General features: G+C 40.0%; 1 protein-coding gene across 5 annotated transcripts in view; it reads left to right on the forward strand.

Annotated features, from left to right (window-relative positions):
• GRIK1 (glutamate ionotropic receptor kainate type subunit 1) overlaps positions 1-24,510 on the forward strand; it is a 487,136-nt gene that overhangs the window by 295,180 nt on the left and 167,446 nt on the right. For all 5 annotated transcript variants that reach the window (XM_044939691.2, XM_044939684.2, XM_044939685.2 and 2 more), the window contains exons 2-3: positions 14,306-14,473; positions 18,914-19,171. In XM_044939691.2, the coding sequence (XP_044795626.1) occupies positions 14,306-14,473; positions 18,914-19,171 (426 nt within the window). The remainder of the gene's footprint in view (positions 1-14,305; positions 14,474-18,913; positions 19,172-24,510) is intronic.

Below are 24,510 nucleotides of genomic sequence, written 5' to 3' on the forward strand. Positions count from 1 at the left end.
CAACATGAAATTTTTTAATGGAAGAGGGCTGTAGTAAAATATGTTGTTTAATTGTGAGATTCTGTAACCTTTTCAGGTGTTCTACATGATAATTATTGCCTGTTATACCATTTTGCACAACATCTAAATCAGTGAATGAAAAGTTTCATTAAAAGGCTTTATTAATGTTTCAAATAAATATGCAGAGATATTAAAACCTAATGGAAAAGAATAAAAAGAAAAAGAAAATGTAGCAGAGGGCTTTGCATTTTTAAATATCTGCATTAAATGTCAAGAACTTGCATCCTGACTACAATGTATCTGAAATGACTGATTAAAAGTTGCCTTTTTTTCATAGAAACACAGACCCTTTTCTTATTTTTGTCAATGGAAAAAGAGATAAAAGTTGTTGATATAAATCCAATATTAATTTCTCCAAAAGCTGTGTCATAGAGGTTTGTATTTCTGATCACTAATTTTTTAACTTTTCATTAAAATGAGCACAAAAGAAAATACTTAAGACTGCAAATTATTTTTAGTCCCAAAGAAAGAAGGTCATTGTATCACATTTTTCAAAATGCGTTTCTCAGGACGTGTGTTTGCATGTCCCAGTTGCAAAAAAAAAAAAAACAAAAAACAAAAAACAAACAACCTGTAATCAAATGAATTTGAAGGACACTGGATTAAACAGAATCAAATTGGTTTCTTTACTATAGAGCTTCTCAAAGAATTTTATATGTTATCATGCAGTGCGAATTTCCAAAAAGAGATGGTATTCAGCTGTCTTCCCAAACATACTTGACCACTGAACTCTTTGTATGCAGCATCTCATGGGTGACTTCTGTGCACACACATTGGTAAATACTGCTCTGTCAGAACTTTGAGCTTCCACTTGTTCTGGCTTCAGACATCCGTTCTCGTCTTTAACAGCAATATTTCCTTCTCAGCAAGACAAAATTTCAGCTTAAGGAACAGCAGAAATAAAGGGGGAAGAAAACTAGAAAAATATGATGAAATGTCTAACACAGCTTCCCTGGAACTACAGGTTATGAACTTGGCATATTTCATCGATTTAGTTAATAAGTAGATAAATGAAATTTGAGCCTTTTCAGCATTTAAATGAGATGTTAAAAGCTAAAAATGTAACTGCTCTCCAGAGACGTTAGAATGATCACAGACGTTCATAAGAATAAAACTTTGGCATGAATCCTTTGGCAATATTCCTGGCTCTGGCCTGAAAGCAGTAGCTGAATAGGAGATGAGCCATTCCTCCAGGATGTGGTGGTGCTGGCAGCCTGAAGAAAGTGAGCGTTCAGAGAGAATCAGAGCTCTGAGCGTGCTTGGGGACGATGGACCATAATAGTTGAGAGAGAGTGAGTCATCACTGCTAAAAAGGCAGTGATGGGGAAAGCCACGCTTAGCTAACTCCCTCAACAACCACCTCCTCTCGCATAAGCCTCTTGGCCTTGGCACAACTTACCACTTTATCAGGCAAGATGTTAAAGCAAAAAGAGGCTCAGTTCAACTGATTGATCTTTTGTTGGGGACAATGTACTATGCTCAAATCATTGCACTGAGTCCTGGCAGAGAGGGCAAGTATCAACAAAGACTGTCCCTACCCCTAAGAAACAGACTCCAGCTTATAATTTTACACCAAAATGAAGTCTTCAAATATGAGCTAGATTGTGTGTGTGTGTGTGTGTGTTAAGTTACTTCAGTCACATCTGACTCTTTGTAACCCTATGGGCTGTAGCCTGCCAGGTTCTCGATCCATGGGATTCTCCAGGCAAGAATACTGGAGTGGGTTGCCAGTGCTCTCCTTCAGGGCATCTTCCTGACCCAGGGATCAAACCTGCATCTCTTACATCTCTTGCACTGGCAGGCAGATTCTTCACCACTAGCACTGCCTGGGAAACCCCATGAGCTAGATTATATGTTATCAAAAGAGAGGGAAGAGTTCAACTCTCAAAGAAGAATCAGGAAAGACTTTCATCTTTGTGGCTAGCTAGCATGGTCTTAGATATGAATAGCTTGCCAATAAAATTTGATGAATTGAATTACACTGAATATTGAATATCACTGGCATAAGAGTACTTTCGGCTTTGGGTACTTTTTTTTTCCTTTATGTGCAATTGGAATTTATTAAGAAAAAATACTGGCAGCATCTGCTAAACTGTTCATAAAGCATAACCGTTTTCTTAACTAGTCTTTCCCAGAACTGGCTATCCTTTGAAGAAATTCCTCACCCCATTGACATATTTTCTTTTTCCTCAAAGGCCATTCCTACTGAATTCATGCTGTCTCTGAGACATCAAGGAGAGAGCTTGGGTGTGGTCACTATCTCAAGGGGGACACTATACCTCATTGTCCCTTTTCAAAGGACACTGAGATCTGAAGACACTTGTAGCAGATTTGGTCAACAGCCAGACCACTGAGTCTGTCCTCATCCTTACGCACAGCTCTGTCCTCACGCAGGACTTCCTGAAAAATAAAAATTCAGTTTCCCCTTGTCCTTACACTGTCCACTAGGTCAAGAAACACTTGCTGCCCCTCCAAATTCACCTACCATGAAACCTTCATCAAGAATATTTTGATCTCCAAAAGTAAACAAGAAGAGGTTAAGCTGAATAGGAAGAGAGCATTTATCAAAGGGAATCTTAGAATTTAAATGTGTAGCCTTGAAATTAAAGGTGCAGTAAATATAGGCCTATAGTAAATTGCTTATGATGTAATAAACTAGAATTATAGATGTGGCAATAAAGAGAGGCAATATAATATTGTATATTTAAGGAGCAGCTATCAACAAAGGAATAGATCAAATTTCCATCTTGTTTTCTGTTGATAGCTTCTGAAATGGCTATTATTCGGCGGGAATGTAAAACAGGAGTCAACAATACTGAAGCTTTCCATTTCTTGATTGTCAGCTAATAGTTTTATCCTTCCTTCCTGGATGACAGGCACACATAGCACATAGCAGGCACATAGCAGGCACATAGCAGCTAGTTGAGGCAATAGGCAGAGTTCAAGGAAAACCTGCTTTCCCTGTTTATTGCTTGTTCAAGGAAAATATAATAAACAAAGAAACCTGATTTTTGTGTGGTACATCTATTTAGCTTTCTTTCCAAAATCAAGTATTTTTATTTTTTTTGAAACCTAGAGACTATTATTTGAAGTACTGAATAAAGTAACATTTTACAAAGAGGAAAAGAATACAGTAATAAAAAGCAGCCACTATTAAAACTCTCTTAAGACAATGGGGATACTGTATTAGTTTCCTGTGCCTGCTATAACAAATTACCACAAACTGATTGGCTTAAAACAACAGACATGTGTTCTTTCACAGCTCTGGAGCCCAGAAGTCCAAAACCAAGCTGTCAGTAAGGTTGCACTTACTCTAAGGATGATCACGTTTCTTGCCTCTTCCAGCTTCCGATGGCTGCAGGCATTCCTTGGCTTGTGACTGTACCTCTCCTCTCTCTACTGTTCTCTGTCCTCACCTGCTCCCGGGTAATGCTAACCAGTCTTGTGACTTTAATTACCACCTTTGGTGATAACTCCCAAATTTCTAGCTTCAGTACAGAGCTCTCCCATAAAGTTCAGATCCATATTGTGACTTCCTGGTTGACACCTCTGCTTGTAATAGTGATTTTGATCACAAAATCACTACACTCCCAAGTCAAACACCTCTACTTAGGGTTCATCAGCAAATCCTGCCAGCTCTAACTTCAATTTTTATTTGGAACTCAACCACTTTTTGTCATGCCCCAATACCTGTACCAACCATTATCGTCTCTCACCTGGATTATCTCAGTGCCTCTTATTAAAATGACCTATTACTGCACCTGCTCCAGGAGTAGATCTCTCTGCTTCTGTTCTTGCCCTTCTCTTTCCTTCAGTTCAGTTCAGTTGCTTAGTCATGTCTGACTCTTTGCAACCCCTATAGACTGTAGCACATCAGGCTTCCCTGTCCATCACCAACTCCCGGAGCTTGCTCAAACTCATGTCCATTGAGTCGGTGATGCCATTCAACTATCTCATCCTCTGTCATCCCCTTCTGCTCCTGTTTCCCTTCCCTTCAGTCCATTCTTAATACAGAAACCAAGGAGGGTTAGACAAATCCAACCCCCTTTAATCTCACACTACTGCCACATTCACAACACTTTTGGCATTTCTGGTCATCCAATGTGTGGAGATTTTCCCACGTCAAGCAATTCTCTGTGATGCCAACTGGGTGCCCCCTAACCCTAACTCAATGAAACCTAGAGATCGTTTTAGATCTCATGGGGTAAGCACTCAGTCTAACGAGACTTCCCTGCCGCTTCAGATGCCAATCTCAAATGGTAGATTTCCAGGCTACTTACAACTTCCATTCAATTTTGCTACAAAGCAGAGGTTCCCATGACCTCTTCCCTCATGGATTTGTTTGTTAGAGCAGCTCACAGAGCTCAGAGAAATACTTACTTATGTTTACCAGTGTATTAAAGTGTATTTTAAAGCTTTCCCCTGATGGACAAGGAAGCCTGGCATGCTGCAGTCCATGGGATAGCAAAGAGTTGGACATGACTTAGCAACTAAACAAACAACACAAACCAAACCACCTTCCTGTTATATGGATGTGGTCACAAACCTGGAACCTCTATGAAACCCATCCTTCAGACTTCATTATATAGTCATGATTGATGAGGTCACTGGCCAGTGATGATTGATTTACCTCTAACCTCTCTCTCCTCCAGGGAAGTCAGAGGGTAGTACTGAAAGTTCCAACCCTCTAATCACTTGGTTGGTTCTGCTGGCAACCATCCCCCATCCTTAGAGGTGGTTTCCAAAGTCACCTCATTAACGTAACAAAGACATTGATTGTTCTCACCACTTGGGAAATTCTAAAGGCTTTAGGAGCCTTTTTTGTGCCAGAGAATGTAGAAGATCAAAGAATATGTTTCTTTTATTAAGTTACAAAATCACACAGGGTGATTCTCTTGAAATATGTCATATCATATCACTATTCTTCTCAAAATCTTCTAGTGATTCCCATCTCACTCAGTATTTAAAACCCAGAGTCCTATTTTGGCCTATATGGCTCTCTGTGATTCCGACTGTGGGACATTCTAGTCCCTCCAAGCAGTTTCCTAACCTCCTTCAGGTTTTTACTCAGAAGTTGTCCCCTCGGTGAGATCTTTCCTGGTCTCTCACCTTGACATGTCAATGGCCTTCTTGTTGATGAATGTAAACTTCAAAAGTCAAATTTTTGTCTGTTTTGTTCACAGTTGTATCCCATGTGCCTAGAACAGTGTCTGGCTCACAGTAGGGTGGGCATTTTATAAATAAATGAACAAATGAGTGAATGAATCATCAAATGAATGAACGACTTCTTCACTAGTTACAGATATGACAAAGCAATGACCAGTTGAAGTAAAACAACAAAACAAACAAGTAAATATATGTGGGGTGCAATTTTATTGCATCTCTGAAATGGTTGTTATGGGAATATATTCACCATTATCAGGTTAAGTAGAATCAAAACAATGTATTTGTTTTATAGAAACAAGATTCAGTGCTATTATTTTTGTGTTTTTTTTTCCCCCTCATCATCAATGAGATGGATTCCTGGAACAATGGAGTATTGTTTCTCTTAAATTCCTTTTGGGAAGAATGGTGTACATTTCATACTGCCCACTCATCATCCAGAACAGGCTCCATCTACAGTGAGCTGGGGTAGAAACAACAGGCAATAATAGAACAGCTTCTCTGTAAAATATGTGCCTGTGACAAGGACCCTCATTTCCACCATTGTATACTTACACCAGCTTGGCTGGAATACCTCCCTGCTCCACTGAAAACTAGGGAATCACCAGTTCTCTTTTGTCATAACTAAAAACAGCTTTCTTCAGGGAAAGCACACATATACTTAACAGATGTGTGTTGAATTGAGCAACACTTCTGTAAGCCAGAAAGTCAGAGAAAAAGATCTTTAGGGGAAATCAATGATTTGAAAGCAGATTAGGAAGCAGGTTATTAAGTATCCTTGGAAACAAAGGAAAAATAAATTTTAAAAGTATATTCAATCAATGGGACCTACAGCAAGGCTGGGTCATTTTAATATACAAATGTCTGGACCCCATTCCTTGACAAAATTCTATGGGGTTATATATGAAATAAGGTCTAGAGAATGTTTGGAAACCGCTGTTTTGGATTTACCTTCTCAAAGCACTGCCTTTTGCCTACAGTATTATGCTGTTGACCCTACAGCAGTAGGCTTTGTGACTATTAACAATTCTCTTGGAAGTCTACATGGAACCACGTGGTGCAAGCCACAAGTTCTGACTAGGTTTCCATCTCCCCATCATGACATCCCACTGAAGGCAACCTACCCCCTGTGTAGGATGCAGCCATCTGTGGTTTCCAGCTGTGTCCCTGTCATCACAAAACACTACTGTCTACATCTTAACGTGAACTTTGTGCAGGAGTCTACCCAACAGAGAGAAAAATCCTGCTACCTAAGTTTTACTGCAACTTCTAGTGAACTTTTCTCTGCTTACTGTAAATCAGTATGTTATGAATTCAGAATCCTGTTGGAAGAGAATGGTACATGCATAGATGTAACTTCTGTTAAACTGTCCATCTTCAATTTCAATGCTAAGCTGCTAAGTCACTTGAGTCGTGTCTGACTCTGTGCGACCCCATAGACGGCAGCCCACCAGGCTCCCCCGTCCCTGGGACTCTCCAGGCAAGAACACTGGAGTAGGTTGCTATTTCCTTCTCCAATGCAGGAAAGTGAAAAGTGAAAGTGAAGTCGCTCAGTCATGCCCGACCCTCAGCGACTCCATGGACTGCAGCCTTCCAGGCTCCTCCGTCCATGGGATTTTCCGGGCAAGAGTACTGGAGTGGGGGTGCCATTGCCTTCTCTGTCAATTTCAATACTCTTGGGCTAAAAAATGAAGATGATGTGTATCTGAGTCAGCAAGGACTACTGTGATAAATACCATAGACTGGGTGGTTTCAACAGCAAACATTTGTCTCTCGCAGTTTGGCAGCTGGGAAGTCCAAGTGATGATGATAGCAGATCTGGTGTCTGGTGAGAACATGTTTCCTGGCTTGTAGATGGTTATCCTTCCTCCTAGCCTCACGTGATGGAGACTGCTCTTTCTTCTTCCTACAAAGATGCTCATTCCATCATTAGGGCTCCACTCTTCTGATCTCATTGCTTCCCAAAGTCCTCTCCTCCAAATATTGTCACATTAAGCCTTCAAAATATGAATTTGGAGGATCACAAACATTCAGTCTGTAGCATTCTAGCCTTGATTCTTTCAAAATTCAGGTCCTTCTCACATAAAAATGCATGTGTTTCATACCAACAGCCCCAGCATTCCAGCATTAACTCTAAAGCCCAAATCTAATCTAAACTTCATCTAAATCAGAAACGGGTGAGGCTCCAGGCAGAATTCACCCCAAGATAAAATTCTCCTCCAGCTATGAACTTGTGAAACCAAACAAGTTATTTACAAAATACAATGTTGGGACAGGCATGAAATAGTTATTCCAACCCCAGAAGGGAGAAATCAGAAAGAAGAAACAGGTGATGGATCCCAAAGAAGTCTGAACTCTATCAAGGTGTCCAAGAGAGCTCAAGCTTGGGGAATAACCCTCTTTGGCTCAATGTTCTGCCATTTGGACCCACTGCAGTAGCAAAAATCAGCCCACGGCTTGATGGAGCACTCAGCGGCCCACTGTGATGATCAGGCCACTTTACAGCTTTGCCCAAGGAGGATACACTCTCAAAGTTCCCTGAGCAGCCCTGCTCCCATATCTCCCAAGTTGCCCCATACCAAAAACAGTTTTTTTGAGTTTTAAAACTACTTTAGAATATGTGCACACATTTTATTTTTTTATACTCTTTGTCGAGTGAGCATGTGTGGTAACTTTCCTCAAGTGAGAGATGCAGAGCAGAAGGGAGAGAGTCTTTCACATTAGCTTCGTTTTTACCAACATCCTTCTTCCCTGCAGAGTATAATTGTAAAAACCAAGACAAAGACCTTAGAGCCTCATGAATAAAGCCTAAATAACAACATTTATTAAGAAAAAAATGTTTTCTAGAACACAAAGAATTTTGTTGTGTATAGAATATTTGATGTGCTACCTTTATCATCCCAACCCAGGGATAAAACCTGGGTATCCTGCATTACCAGCAGATTCTTTACCACCTTCCCACCTGAACTACAAGGGAAGCCCACCTTTATCATTTTAAATGGCACCAATATTCACAAACGAAATCAGAACCTGACTCTAAATAAAACCAAGACCTTTTCTACTTTCTGACCTTTTCATATTGTTTGGACAATGCGTTCTAAATTATCATTTGTCATGACCTCAGGCTGAAAATGATGAGTGAGCTGGGAAGAAGCTGGGGGGTATATACTGATGATGACCTTTGACCCTTGTCCAAACTTCCTGTTGGTGATAAGACAGAGACTGATCCCTAACCATATTAAGAGGTTTCTGATTTTAATTCCACCATGTATGTTGGAAGAGTAAGGATTTCCTCATCAGATCAGATCAGTCTCTCAGTTGTGTCCGACTCTTGCAACCCCATGAATTGCAGCACGCCAGGCCTCCCTGTCCATCACCAACTCCCGGAGTTCACTCAGACTCATGTCCATCGAGTCAGTGATGCCATCCAGCCATCTCATCCTCTGTCGTCCCCTTCTCCTCCTGCCCCCAATCCCTCCCAGCATCAGAGTCTTTTCCAATGAGTCAACTCTTCACATGAGGTGGCCACCAAGCAAATCTCCAATACACTGTGCTGTGTGCTTAGTCATTCAGTCGTGTCAGACTCTTTGCAACCACATGAACTGCAGCCAGATTCCTCTGTCTGTGAGATTCTCCAAGCAAGAATAGTGGAGTGGGTTGCCATTCCCTTCTCCAGGGGATCTTCCTGACCCAGAGATCGAACCCAGGTCTCCTGCATCGAAGATATATTCTTTACTATCAGCCACCAGGGAAGCTGATACCAACTGGATGTCCTGAAATTCAACTCAATCCTGACACCATCTATCCGGAGAAAGAATTAGAATCAGATTCTCCCATACTGCAAGGTCTCCCACACTGCAGGCAGATTATCATCTGAGCTACCAGGGAAGCCCATGAACTAGATTACTGGCTTATTGAAAAGAATGTACCTGGGTAACAGCCAGATGGCAGAGATGCATAAGACAAGGTACAGGGAAAAATTATGGAGCCTCCATGACCTCTTCCAGTACCCCACTCTCTCCAAATCCCCATGTTCACCAACCCAGAAGCTCTCTGCTACTGCTGCTACTGCTAAGTCACTTCAATCGTGTCTGACTCCGTGTGATCCCATAGACTGCAGCCCACCAGACTCCCCCGCCCCGTCCCTGGCATTCTCCAGGCAAGAACACTGGAGTGGGTTGCCATTTCCTTTTCCAATGCAAGAAAGTGAAAAGTGAAAGTGAAGTTGCTCAGTCATGTCCAACTCTTAGCGACCCCATGGACTACAGACTATCAGGCTCCTCTGTCCATGGGATTTTCCAGGCAAGAGTAGTGGAGTGGGGTGCCATTGCCTTCTCCGCAGAAGCTCTCTAAGTGCTATATTTTTGAGTTTTTATAGAAGCTCCATTACACAGGTATTGATCATTTAAATCATTAGCCATTGTCCTTTGAATTCAATCTCCAGCCCCAGTCCCCTTCCCAGAGGTCAGGAATGGGCTTGGGGGTGAGTCTGAAAGTCTTGATCCTCTAGTCATATGACTGATTCTCCTAAGAAGCAGTTTCCATCCTTAGGTATTTTCCAAAAAGCTCTTAATACAACAAAAGACATCTTTTTTGCTCTCCTCACTTAAGAAATCTCAAGTTTTAAAAGTCTGGTGCCAGAAATGAGGTCAAAGACCAAATATGTACTTTTTCTCACAAATCACAATATCACATATACCCAGGCTATGAGGAATGACTGATGATCGGTACTCAGTTTGATTCACATAAAAGAAAACAGAAAATACTTCTATGTCATTCACATAATAAAAACAGAAAAAGAAAATAGTGTATGTGAAAAATACAAATAATACTTCTTAACTTTGGGTATATATGAGGTGTGACTGTAAGTCATGAAAGTGAACATGAAAAAGCCAGGCACATGGATTTTGAGGTTTATCACCCTCCTGCGCTCCATCCGCCATGCTCTGCTTCACAGCAGTTACAGTTAAAAAAAAAAAAAAAAAGAAAGAAAGAAAGAAATCTGGTTCTTCATCTTCATTTGGTTCCTTACCTTCATTGAGGAACTCTCAAATGCCTGCTTTCTTCTCTTATGCACTGACTTGACGGAGATGATTAAGAGAAAATAAAATGATCATGGGTGAGAGGGGCCACTTAACTCTCCCTTGAACCTAAGCTACTTTCTTAGTTTTGCTTTCTCCAACCCTTCTGTGGCTCATTGAATTTTTAAGGGAAGTCGTGCTCAGCTCAGCTTAAATAATAAAAATAGAGAGAAGCATTGACCTCAGGACAAAGGGAAAGGGGGTGGAGCAGCAAAAGGAGCGAAAAGAACACAGAAGACAAACAGAGGAAGGAACAAGCTAGGTGTTCCTCCCCTGGAAACCATGGAACCCAGGCATCCAGAAGTTGACTATATGGAGAGCCCCAAACACTTGAAATGTCTCATTGACAAGCTCACAGCTACAAATCTAAAAATAATAATAATAACAGAAGTAGTAGTAAATAACAGTAGTAGTTTAAAATAGTAATAGTAATAACACATATGTCTTTAGGTATGTGTCCCTCTAATACTTCTATCAAAGACACTGGAATTCAATTTTGTAAAATCTGCAGCTTTGGGGAGGAGAGAGGAAGTTGGCTGATGCTGAAAGAGTCTGCTTCTGTTTGAGGTCTGGCACCTTTTAATAACTTCCTCCTGTTTCTATCATATTCCACTTTCTTGGTACTTCCCCAGGCTTTTATATATCTCACTTCACTATAGGTTTTTGGTATCTGCAATCTTCTCTGAAGAAAAGATTGGGGCTTCCCCAATGGCAGTAGTAGTAAAGAACCCACCTGCCATTACAGGAGACACAAGAGTCTTGGGTTTGATCCCTGGGTAGGCAAGATCCCCAGGAGAATGGAATGGCTACCCACTCCAGTATTCTTGCCTGGAGAATCCCATGGACAGAGGACCCTGGCTGGCTACAGTCCATAGGGTCAAAAAGAGTAAGAAACAATGGAAGCAACTTAGAACTAAAGGAAAAAGGAGATAGTGGTGGGGTATTGAGCTAATGACACCATTTATAATGCTTGCTTGGTGAAGGAATGAAGGAAAATTGCCCCCAAAATGACAAAACAGAGTGTACCCTCATACCACCTAAGCACATAACAAAATCACTTAATATTCTCTTAAACTCAGGTATAGCCAGCTTTATGTAAAATACAACTATATACCAATAAACAATTTTAAAATGAAGGGGGAGTTCTACAAGTGCTGAGTCCTTTCTTTATCCTCATTATCCATGTGTGAAATGAAAGTCGCTCAGTCATGTCCAATCTTTGTGACCTGACCCCATGGACTATATATATGGTCCATGGGATTCTCCAGGACAGAATGCTGGAGTGGGAAGCCTTTTTATTCTCCAAGGGATCTTCCCAACCAGGGATCAAACCCATGTCTCCCGCATTGCAGGTGGATTCTTTACCAGCTGAGCCACCAAGGAAGCCCTATCCATGTATAATAATACTCATTTATGAGGCATGATTGAGTGTTCAGGTTACTTTCACTGCATTATACTATTCCCTTTACAGAGCAATCATCCAAGGGAAGCCCAATGTAAGCAAGGCAGCATCATTAACTTCATTAAGAGATGACATATATCATGATGTAAATATATTTATATTTATAATGAATTGAGTTTGTTAAAGACAAGGCTTTCTGATTATGAATAATTTGGGCAAAATGTGTCATATCTCTGTTCATGTTTTCATTTATGAACACGAATACACTACTTCCTACCTGTATTGTTATAAGTTTTAAATGAAATATTCATAGTGAAAGAGCTATTTTATAGAAACTTTCTTCCTGGTACTTAAAAATCTTTCTCAAAGAAAAACTAAGTGGACCAAGGTTTAGACTTCAGAACTTCTGACTATGATACAGGTATTTGTTCTTTCGTACCAGCCTGTCTCCTGCAGATTAAAGGTGCTCGCAACTTAGCCAATGATTAACTCTTCTCAACCAGGTGATCCCCAACCTTCAGGATCGGATGCCTGATGATTTGAGGTGGAGCTGATGTACCAATAGTAGAAATAAAGTGCACGGTAAATGTAATACACTTGAATCATGCCCAGATCATCGCCACTTCCACCCTTGGTCCGTGGAAAAGTTATCTTTCATGAAGCATGCCCCTGGTGCCAAGAAGTTTAGGGACTGCTGAACTATTATTGCAGGTTAAACATTTTAAGATACTTTGGTCTTTGTGAGGATATTGATTCAGTCCATCCTCTTGAGGGTCTCACCATGTTCTTGGGGAGATAGACAAGTAAACAAACAATTGCTATAACTACTGTGGAAATTCCAGCATCAAGGAGTTTCTGATCTTAAGAAGGGGCTATTCCCATTGTGGGTCATCTGTACTGTGGCAGGAAGCCACTGTACGTCCATCTTTTTCTGGTGACCAAGTGTCTACTGTGGGAGCTCACTGCATCCCTTTTGAGCATCTACTGACAGTTCTGAGAGAATCTGAAAGTCCCTCCAGCCTAGGACCTGTTTACCAGTGTCTGACAAAAAAAGAAAAAAAATGCAAAGTCAAAGAGCAGGCATTTTCCTAAGGTTAATTTCAGAATAAATGATATGATTCCACAGGAAAACATTAACAAAGCCAAGTCCTCTTCATCTGTGGTTTCTCAGAGAACAGAGAAATAATCTCCACATGCATCTCACATCATCCGTCTAAAAAACCCAGAGACATTTCCTAAGGAGCCAAAATAGTCGAATCAAACATCTTAGCTTTCAAAAATGGGCACTAGTTGATTTTTTAACACAGAAAGTCAGTTTAGAAAGAATTTGCCTCTCCATCAAATAATTTTAAATTAAAAATTACAGATGAGTATTCGTTTACTGTTCTTTCAAACTAGAGTCAAATTCATTTTCTGAAATGAGGGTCTGCCAATGAAAGCTCTTTTTCTTAGAAAGAATAATCATAGGTTGTACCTGTGCCAGTGATGTTCATAATTTTCACACTCAGATTTTTGTTTTGTTTTTGTCTGTGTTTCAAGTGGAGAGAAAACTTGAAGCATTTGCAAACCAGTCTCAATGGTGAGAGTAAACAAATAGTAGTCTACTAGTTACAAGTGTTCAGCCTTCTATGGGCACCAATGAATATGTTTTTCCAAAGAAATGAGGACTATTGATTAATCAAGGAGCAAGTTAAGTGGTCAACAGTTAAGAGCCTCTACTTTATGTTCTGTGTCTGTTGAGAATCCCAGGACAGCCCTTAAAGAACATTTAGAATGTATATTTAATAATACTTATATTGCCTTTATGAACATCAAAATCAGAGCTGAATTCTCTGATGACTGTTTAAGCGCTGATATTTTATATCATTGCTTGTGATGAGGTCCTCATGTTTAAGATGGCAAAGACAGTGCATGTGTTTGTTGAGTGGAGGAACACTCAACACTCTCCAGAGATAGAATGTATGTTTGCTCTGCAACAGGATCAGTTTCTCAAAGTAACACAAAAACAGTTTTGTTTTGTTTTTTAAATCTGCCCGTGCACTTTGGAAAGTATTAGGATATGACTGCAGAATTCTGAGCCACAAGGAAGAGGGATGTTCATTTTGAAAAAAATCTAAGCGTCCATGTGACTCATTTTGACCCTACTCAACTCTGCGTGATTCTTCTGAAGTCAAGAATGTCTATTTTTTTTTTTTTAATAGAATGACTTTCATTCTAAGGAAAGATGGTCCTACCAGGATACAGCTGAGATTGTGCTTAGGTCAACCACAGAATGATTTATGTCCACACTGTGGATAATCATCCTCCATCGAATTATCGATCATACTTGATGTGATACTAAATATTTGGAATCCATTCACCATCTGATAGGTATTGCACAGTCCAGTATTGGATTTGAAATCTTAAGCACACATATGAAGTTTTATCTGCATCTGATATGCTGATAGATGTAACTTTTAACTGGGGTTGGGATCTATTTTGACTATTCTTACTTTGATTCTTTTGGGCCTTTTGCTCATATCACTTATATTCTTCTCTTTAAAGAATGCACATGGATAATATAACTAATGCTTTTCATGCATCTCTTTTGCTTCTGCAGGAGGGATCTTTGAAACTGTGGAAAATGAACCTGTTAACGTTGAAGAATTAGCGTTCAAGTTTGCAGTCACCAGCATTAACAGAAATCGAACCCTGATGCCTAACACCACATTAACCTACGATATCCAGAAAATTAACCTTTTTGATAGTTTTGAAGCCTCACGGAGAGGTAACTACTTTCACACTTGTAAAAGCTTCTTTGGGTGATGTTTCTGATCAAGTCACCTTCTCTTTGCTACCTGCCCTTTTGCACAGTGGACATATCTGTGCCAAGGGTTTGCTGGCGATCTCAGCCCAGCATCATCTGAACCCTCCTAATGGACGTAGCCTAGTTCTGTTTCCTGGGCCTTTCTGATCAGCTTGCCCTTCAGAGCCCTCCACTCTATGATTAACTGGTTCAGCTGTGAATGGAAAATGTCAAGCTTGATCTGTTTTTCCTTCCTGAGGCTGAGATATCACCATGAAATTGTACAGTGCAGTCAAATAAAACTTTGTGGAAGGTCATACCTACTGAGCATGTGGAAATGCCCACAACACACAGACTTCACAACCTGAATTCTAGGCGGCCATGAACCACTGGGTTTACCTAGCATCCTCTCAAATATTACCTTATTCCCTTTCCGCAATATCAGAGAAATGTGAAGATTACAAATATGGAATCATTATATTTTACACCTGAAACTATTATAATATTTTATGTCAACTATACCTCAATTTTTTAAAAAGGGAAAAATAGGAAAAAAATAATGGAACCGTGTAATAAATAAATAAAGCAGGGAAATTTATGGGATCAAAGAACATCTTTTGTGTCTGAACAGAAGACAGTTTCCTAGAAAATAATCTAAGTTGCATGTAGGCTGCAAGGTTTGTCTCATGGAAAGTCTTTGATGTGGGACTTATTTACAAACCCTCCAAACACTTCCAAGATGACCCTTTCAAGCCGCATTTGATGTACTTGAAGATAGACTCTAACTAGAGAGTTGTTGGGTTTCCCTACCGGTGTTCGTCTGGGAATATCACCCCAGAATATGAGGGACTCTTTCTCTTTTAGAGAAAGAAAATTAACCTTTTTGATAGTTTTGAAGCCTCACGGAGAGGTAACTATTTTCACACTTGTAAAATAGTGAAAGACACAGAAGTGGGGACTTCCCTGGTGGTACAGTGCAGGGGCTTCAGGTTTCATCCTTAGTTGGGGAACTAAGATTTCACAAGCCTCACAGTCAAAAAGCCAAAACACAAAACAGAAGCAATACTGTAACAAATTCAATAAAGACTAAAAAAGGTCCACATTAAAAAAAAAAAATCTTACAAGCACATACAATTAAGGGGAATACAATGAATGCCATGTTCACGCTAATTTCCAAGTAACTAAACACGGGTTGTTTCCACTTAGAGTTAACCTCATTAGGACTGCAGGGTGTGTTCACTTAATATGCTCTTCTGCCAAATTCTTGTGTCCTTTCAAAAAAAAACCTGAAATTTGCTTTCCTAGGAGTACAGGTGAAAATTGAATAGTATAGTGGTTTTCTTTAAAAATCTATAGCATCATATGAGTATAAGAATATTTCCCTTTTTAAAGATCAATAAAGTTGCAGATACTATATAGGTCAGAGTTGTCTGTGAACAAATAATAAAACTTTGTGTTTATACAGAACTTTAAAGTGTATAAGCATCTTCACATAAATTATCTCTATGAGTTAGTTAGATCTCTCTTTGTCCCTTCCTCTCTGTATCTCCTCTTTGTGTCTCTCTTTGTCTCTTCTCCCTGTCTCTCTCACACACATGCTCACATACACACTCATGCAAAACACTGTTGAATAAATATCCCCAGAAAGCCAGCCACACTTAACAATAATAATACTTCAGCCCACATAAAATCCAAACCATTTTTGTGACCTGAAGTACCTACCATATTTATAAATTAAACACTCCCAAAGCTTCTTAAAACTGGTAATTTTCTGGCAAACAGAATTCAAAAGGATTGATTTTCTGTCAAGTAATATTAGAATCCCCGAGCTAAATATTAGCAGAAATCTCAATCCACTGCCGATGCTAGACAAAACAAGAGTTCATATACTCTCATGCCTTCACTTTTTCTTGCTAGCCAGTGAAAGCACATCCAGAAAATTAGCATCTGAGGACAGTTTTCACCTATAGTATTAGAAAAGTATGCCTTTATATCTTGTGTGATAATTCAGTAATGAAGAGCACAGTGTCACAAAGTTCCTTGTGAATGATTGCGTCACTAGCTGTCCCACAGATATGTGAAATATCGTTCTCAAATTTTATGTATTAATTTTTCTCTTTAAATCAAGTCAGATAAGCTTAACAAGGCCATATATTTTTTTCTGCTTATCTTTTACTTGTGAAATGGCATTATTAGAAAAATCAACACAATTTCATTTATACATGTTGCTATTATTTAATTCATATATTCAACTATTGTTTCTCAGCAGTTCCAAATTCTTTTAAACTAGCATTAATATATAAATTTGAAATGTTTTTACACTTATGTTTAATGCCAGCATATATCTATGATAGGGCTTCCCTGGTGGCTCACACAGAAAGAATCTGCCTGCAATGCAGGAGTCCCAGGTTCAATCCCTGGGTCAGGAAGATCCCTGGAGAATGGAATGGCAACCCACTCCAGTATTCTTGCCTGGAGAATTCCATGGATGGAGGACCCTGAAGGGCTATAGTCCATGGGGTCGCAAAGAGTCAGGCACAACTGAGTGACTAACACTTTTATTTTATGAGGTTATAGAAGATAATCTGTTCCAACCTCTCTGGAAGATAATTTGGTTTATATATATCAAGAAACTTAAAAATATCAATAGCATTTAATTATAGCTGAAAATCTACTCTAAGAAAGTAATGTAAAAGAGAAAAATATAAGAACTACAATAAGTGCTTATAATATTACTTCTAATAACCAAAAATTAGGAGCAACTTAATTCAGTACCATATGTTCAGTCACTCAGTCAGTCATGTCTGACTTTGCAACCCCATGGACCATGGCTCACCAGGCTTCTCTGTCCATGGAACTTTCCAGCCAAGAATACAGGAGTGGGTTGCCATTCGCTTCTCCAGGGGATCTTCCCAACCCAGGGATCTAATCCAGGTCTCCCGCATTGCACACGGATTCTTTACCATCTGAGCCACCAGGGAAGTTCCATTCTGCATCATCAGTCAGTTCAGTCGTTCAGTCATGTCTGACTCTTTGCTACGTAGAGCTAGTTAAATAAGTAATGACACTCAGCATCATGAATTAGGCTATTCTATGCCACTAAAAATATTACTTTTGCAGAATTTATAATGACTTGAGGATAAGAGTGTTAAACTTAGTGTTGAATACAAAAAGCAATGTATCAAACTGTATCTATATCATGTTCAATTTTTAGATAAATCAGAATACCAAAATACTAGGTTGGCCAAAAAGTTCATATGGATTTTCCTACAAACTTCTACAGAAAAACCTGAACAATCTTTTTAGTCAACTCAATGTGAATTTATATTATTCGAAGTTGATGGAATTTCAGGGCTGTTTTTACTTTCTTATAATTTTCAATATTCTAAATTATATCAAGGAGTGTATATAATCTTATAATGCAAAGAAATTAATGTTAAAATTAATTTTTATGTACATATCTGCTTTATTTTGTTCAACTACATGTTGGTGAATGTTGATGTAGAAATACACCCATCCTTGAGCTGGGTCCCTGAACTCCAGTCAATTCTACCATTATCCAGAGACCCTGGCTCACTGCACTGCTTATGACATTAGTGAAAAGGTGAAAATTGAAAGTCACTCAGTTGTGTCCAACTCTTTGCGACCCCCTGGACTATACTGTCCATGGAATTCTCCAGGCCAGAATACTGGAGTGGGTGGCCTATCCCTTCTCCAGGGAATCTCCCCAACCCAAGAATCCAATCAGGTCTCCTGCATTGCAGGCAGATTCTTTACCTGCTGAGCTACCAGGAAAGCCCTGGTAGTGGGTTCATGACATTAGTGGGTTGAACCACATATCTTCTAAGAGCCTTTTAAGCTATGATAACCTATTATTCTGTAATTAATTAACTACCAGTATCACTGAGCATTCTTTTGCAAGACCTCTTTTCTGAATTTTGGGAAGGACTAGAACTAAAGTACTCTGCAGCCACCCAGAGAAGTTTCTGATTCAGTGACCATGTTAGTTATCTTCACTGCCACATTGTCACATGACAGAACTGAATTCATGACATTCACTTGGCCAATGGCTTATAGCCACTCTGAGCGCTTCTGGGTGGCATCACACCAATCAAGAGATTAAACTCCATCTGATTAAAAGTAATGAAGTGAGACCAACAACTCATTTTTGTTTGCAGGGCATTGGCCCTGTGATGTGTTGCTAATCATTTCAACATCTGCATCTCTACTATTTAGTATCTTAGGGATGTTGGAAGTTGGATTAAGCATGTTTCCTCAACACACAGATGGAGAGTGGAAGAAAGTTTCAATAGTGCAAATGAGGAACCATGAAAGGGGAGATGAAATTCACAGAGCTCTCTCTCTTTCTCTCTCCCTATCCCCTCTTCCCCTCTCCACTCTCTCCTTGTCTGTGGACATCAGCATGTGACCAGCTGGCGCTTGGAGTGGCTGCTCTCTTTGGTCCTTCCCATAGCTCCTCTGTCAGTGCTGTGCAGTCTATTTGCAACGCTCTCGAGGTTCCACATATACAGACTCGCTGGAAACACCCCTCCGTGGACAACAGAGACCTGTTTTACATCAACCTCTACCCCGATTATGCGGCTATCAGCAGGGCGGTCTTGGATCTGGTCCTCTACTACAACTGGAAGACAGTGACCGTGGTGTATGAAGATAGCACAGGTATGGGACTCACACAAGCCCTCACCTGGCCATATGTGGTTGGCATAAAGGGAGCCAGAGTATTCTCTAGACATTGACTCATCAGGCAGAGTGCATGAAGATGGTTTTTTATATGAAGCTAATTGAGCATTCTAGTTTGAACCAGTTGATGCTGCTGCCTGCTGCCAAGTCGCTTCAGTTGGGTCCGACTCTGTGCGACCCCATGGACTGCAGCCTATCAGGCTTCTCTGTCCATGGGATTCTCCAGGCAAGAACACTGGAGTGGGTTGCCGTTTCCTTCTCCAATGCATGAAAGTGGAAAGTGAAAGTGAAGTCACTCAGTCGTGTCTGACTCTTAGCAACCCCATGGACTGTAGCCCACCAGGCTCCTCCATCCATGGGATTTTCCGGGCAACAGTACTGGAGTGGAGTGCCATTGCCTTCTCTGAATCAGTTGATAGCTGGTTCCTATCAACTCCCCAAAGGGTTGATCCTTTCTGATGACCCTTTCATCATCAAACTTAAGGGCACTTTAAGAAAAAAGAAATATCACCTTATTAACATATGTTGTAATCTAATCTGAATAGTAATGGTGCAATTTAATGTATCCAGCTCCATTAAGAATATGACCATGGTTCCATTGTTAAATAAAACAGATAAAGTTTGGAAACAACCACTTCAAAGTACGATTCCAATTCAATAAGTAGCTATGTAAATGTCTTGAAAAGTTTCTAAGGTAGGTATAGCAACTGTACTCCAATAAAAATTAATAAAAAATTAAGTACATCAACAGAAGAATCCAGTTAGAGGTTGTATTGATAGATCTGATCATTTCATGGGGAAAGGACTAGGAACCCTAGTAATGAGTCCTTAATGAAGCTCGCTTTGTTTCACCTGCTAACTTTAAGGTGAAGGACAGACACGTGCTGAGCACCTCCCTAGACATTTCTCTGACCTTACCCAGTTGGAAGTATTGGGTAAGGTACCTTCCCCCCTTGCCTTCTGTTTACATTTTGAGGTTTGCTGGAGTTAAAGACCCCTTTCATGCAGTTTAAATTCTGCCAGTAACACTTCCCACATAGGAAAGTCCAAGTCCTTCTAATTTAAAGCTCTTCACCATCTAACCATTCTCATCTTCATTAATCCAAGTACTAACTGAGCTACATCCCCGGTTCTCTTACATCGTTTCTTAAATACCCCCAAGTCCATCCCAAATCTTTCTTTCTGAGGCTGTCCCCTCACTTTGGAAGGTCTGCCACGTAAGCTCCAAGGTGGTAAGTTCCCACACTCTCCATGATCACACTCAACTCCCCTTTCTTTCTAAAGCTCTCTGAGACCACCTGGGAGTTAACAGCACATTATAAATATAAGCATTATATTACATGCTCTCATGATCTGTTTAAATGTTTATGAGACTAGAAATTCCAAAAAGTTGGAATTTTATCTTATTTTTAAAATCTGCTACCTAGCACTATACGCCTAGTCCTGGCATATAGGGAAGTGCTTAGTAATTACGTGTGAAAATAATAATACTATTTTCTTTCTGGAATTATTTTTCAAGAATAGAAATTATCTCCTTTCCTTAATCTATACATTTGGTAGTAAGGCTAATAAAATTATCAGCAAAAATTAACCAAACCAAACATTTCTAAACTTTTTAATAGTATCTCACTTTTTTACTCTTTCTCACCAGATACTAGCATTTATGGATATTGTTCCTCAGAAGATGAACAAGGAGCCTCCTCTATTTGGCACTAAACTCTGTTTCCATTTTCAGCTGTCAGATAAAAGTGACTTTTGTGGTTGGAAATATGCATTTATGTATTTTCTTATACCTCATCTCATTTTAGAAAGAAGTAAACTAGTTGACTGTATATACAATTTATAAATGCCAAATTCAAAACAGTCCTACTAGGAAGGATAAGCCACAGGCAGTGGCAGTGGCTTCTTAGAGCGTCACCTGCTTGCTGTGAAGGAAGAAAACATATTAACAAATGAACTCCATACGTATACTTAAAGAGCCTTATGATATACATTATATTGTATACTGGTATAGTAAGACCTTTCATGTTGTCTACCTTTGTACATAGAGAATTCCATGAGTTAATAAAATAATGCTATTGACGGAGAAGCCTGGTGGGCTGCAGTCCATGGGGTCACAAACAGTTGGACACGACTGAAGCAACTTAGCAGCAGCAGCAGCAGCACACTCTTTAGCATAATTTTCTCTCATTATTTCTACCATTTCCAGCAAAACAGGACCATCTAAAAGGAAAACAAATCAATGAATAATATTGTGGCAGCTGGATTTAATTTAACTAAAGGTGTGGGCATAACTTGTAGACTGCAAATTGTATTGAGAAAAACTGTAATTTGCAAAAGGATAATACAAAAGTTGATATCCTAACCACCCTTTAGATTTCGAGTGAGTTCCCACAACTGACAGCCATTTTGCATAGAGGAAATTTGAACTATCATTTCTATTACCTTTAAAAAGAAACTGAAATCTCTTCATTCCTATTGAGTTCACCTGAGCACAGTTGCTCATTAAATACTTACTAAAATTGAAAAATCCGAAATGAGTGTGTGTTTGCCCATTAAGTTAGAGGTGATTCATGGTAAAATGATTTTGCTCACAAAGACATTAAAAATGTAAATGAATAATCAATTGAGCCATTAAATTGGAACCCAGAGAATAAACAGGTCAACTGAGATCAATAACAGCAGACATCTTTTGACTCTGAGTGGGTTTAATACTGCTTGACTCAGGGATTTGGTTGCCGTAATTATCAAGCCATAAAAAGGAGAAAACTTACTAAACCTGAAGGAAAAGAAAGGACTTAGGTGTGCTCAGCACCCGCCCTTACACCAGAATTAAGTACCCATTAAAGACAGCACTTCATTGGGATTTGTTTAGGAGTTTGTTAAATAGCCTGAAGCCAGCGCAGATGTCTATGGGACTAAATGGTCCATAACTCCCATTGAAGTCAACGGGAACACTGTGCGTGTCTCTGAGGACAAAGTCCAAATCACTATATACTAGTAGGCAGAATTCTGTCCTGTAGAAGAGCAAGTGTAGAGAGACCCCAGAGAACAGTTATGGAGAGTGAAGTTTTGCCTCACTTCCTCTCTCTCTCTCTCTCTCTCTGTTGCCGGGATGTTCTTCCCCATCAGTCACCTACTTCTCTCTGACTCCCACACTTACCCTAGGCAATGGGAAACTGCTGCTCATTGGTCATCCCCTCTGTTTCATTAGACCCCTGGTGGAAGCCTGGATTCCATCCCTCCACACGCATCAAAAAGAGCTGAGATGCTGAGCACCAAATCAGTGTGGAGAATATTCAGCAGTTTCTGCTTTCTCACGGCCAATGTTAGTGAAATGTAACCACTGTCAGTTCTGTAGAACAAGGGCATGCAAACTTTTTTCTCAAAGGGGCTAGATACTAATACTCTATAGTTCAGGTTTTATGAGCCATAGTGCCTTGGTCACAACTATTGTGCTGATGTAGCAAGAAAACAGTCACAGACAGTACAGAAACAGTATCAGTCCAGTTCAGGTCAGTTGCTCAGTCATGTCCGACTCATTGCGACCCCATGAATCACGGCACGCCAGGCCTCCCTGTCCATCACCAACTCCCGGAGTTCACTCAGACTCACGTCCATCGAGTCAGTGATGCCATCCAGCCATCTCATCCTCTGTCGTCCCCTTCTCCTCCAGCCCCCAATCCCTCCCAGCATCAGAGTCTTTTCCAATAAGTCAACTCTTCGCATGAGGTGGCCAAAGTACTGGAGTTTCAGCTTTAGCATCATTCCTTCCAAAGAAATCCCAGGGCTGATGTCCTTCAGAATGGACTGGTTGGATCTCCTTGCAGTCCAAGGGACTCTCAAGAGTCTTCTCCAATACCACAGTAGTGTGTTCTAATAAACCTTTGGGATTCCCTAATAGCTCAGTTGGTAAAGAATCTGCCTGCGATGCAGGAAACCCCAGTTCGATTCCTGGGTGGGGAAGATCCACTGGAGAAGGGATAGGCTACCCACTCCAGTATTCTTGGGCTTCCCTTGTAGCTCAGCTGGTAAAGAATCTGTCTGCAATGCCAGAGACCTGGGTTCAATCCCTGGGTTGGGAAAATCCCCTGGAGAAGGGAAAGGCTACCCACTCCAGTATTCTGGCCTGGAGAATTCCATAGACTGTAAAGTTCATGGGGTTGCAAAGAGCTGGACACAACTGAGCGACTGGCACTGCACTAATAAACCTTTATTTACAACGAATAAGGAAGCCAGTGTGGTTGGATTACGGAGAGGGAAGATGTGACTCTGTCACACTTGTGGGCCTTAAAGATCATGGAGGGCTTTGTAGATTATTGGAACAAGCTTCAGTTCCTCATGAAATGGGCAACCATTGCAGAGTTTTCAGAAAAGGAGTGACATGATCAAATTTATATCATAAAAAGATCAGGCTGGGCTTTGTATAATAAAATGACATAGAGAGGCAAGGATAAAATCGGTGGCTCCTACTGAAATCAAGGCAAGAGATGAAAGTGATAGCAATAGAGGAGTGAGGAATGGTCAGATACTGGAAGTATTTTGATGTTGAGCTAGCATAATGCTCTGAGGGAGTGTAGGCTGGATGAAATAGAGGAGTCAAAGATAACTAAGCTTTTCGGCCTGAGCCAAAGGATGGAGTTACCTTTGCCTGAGATGGGAAAGGTATATATGGAAATAGTTTGGATAAATAAGGAGCAGGGGTTCAGTCATAAATCTGTTCTTTGATTTTGCAATGTCTAGTAGACCTTCGCATGTAGTTGAGGAGTAGGCAGTTAATATATGAATCTGGAGTTCAGGAATGTAGTGGACACTGGGATACAAACTCAAGGGTCCTCAGGATATTGGTGGAACTAGATGAGGCCATCAGTTAAGTCAGTTCCATCCAGATATGTTCATAAAACATAGTACTTAAGATTTTTTTTTATCCATGGTTGCCTTACGTCATTTTTTCAACACATCAGAGCATGAAATTTATAAAATGCAGCCTACAATAAAGAAGTATTATCTGTCACTTACTTAAAACATAGTCTCAAAGTTTTACAATGAGGATTCATTTGAAATAATCTAACATATATAAAAATGTCAATGATGGAAAGAAACACTGAATCTAGAAAGAAAACCCAAGAAAAATGACAACCGCAAAAATTACAATGACTAAAGTCTCGAAGTGCTGACTGATTGCCAAGCACTGTTCTAATTATTGAATGTAATTAACTCATTCAAAATGCTCAACCACCCTGTAAGTAAGTGTAATAGCTACTCTTCGGCTATATTTAAACAGTGACTTGGGTTTGTTATGCCTATGGTATTTTCCT

This window comes from Bubalus bubalis, chromosome 1 (assembly GCF_019923935.1).
Source record: "Bubalus bubalis isolate 160015118507 breed Murrah chromosome 1, NDDB_SH_1, whole genome shotgun sequence".
NCBI lineage: Eukaryota > Metazoa > Chordata > Mammalia > Artiodactyla > Bovidae > Bubalus > Bubalus bubalis.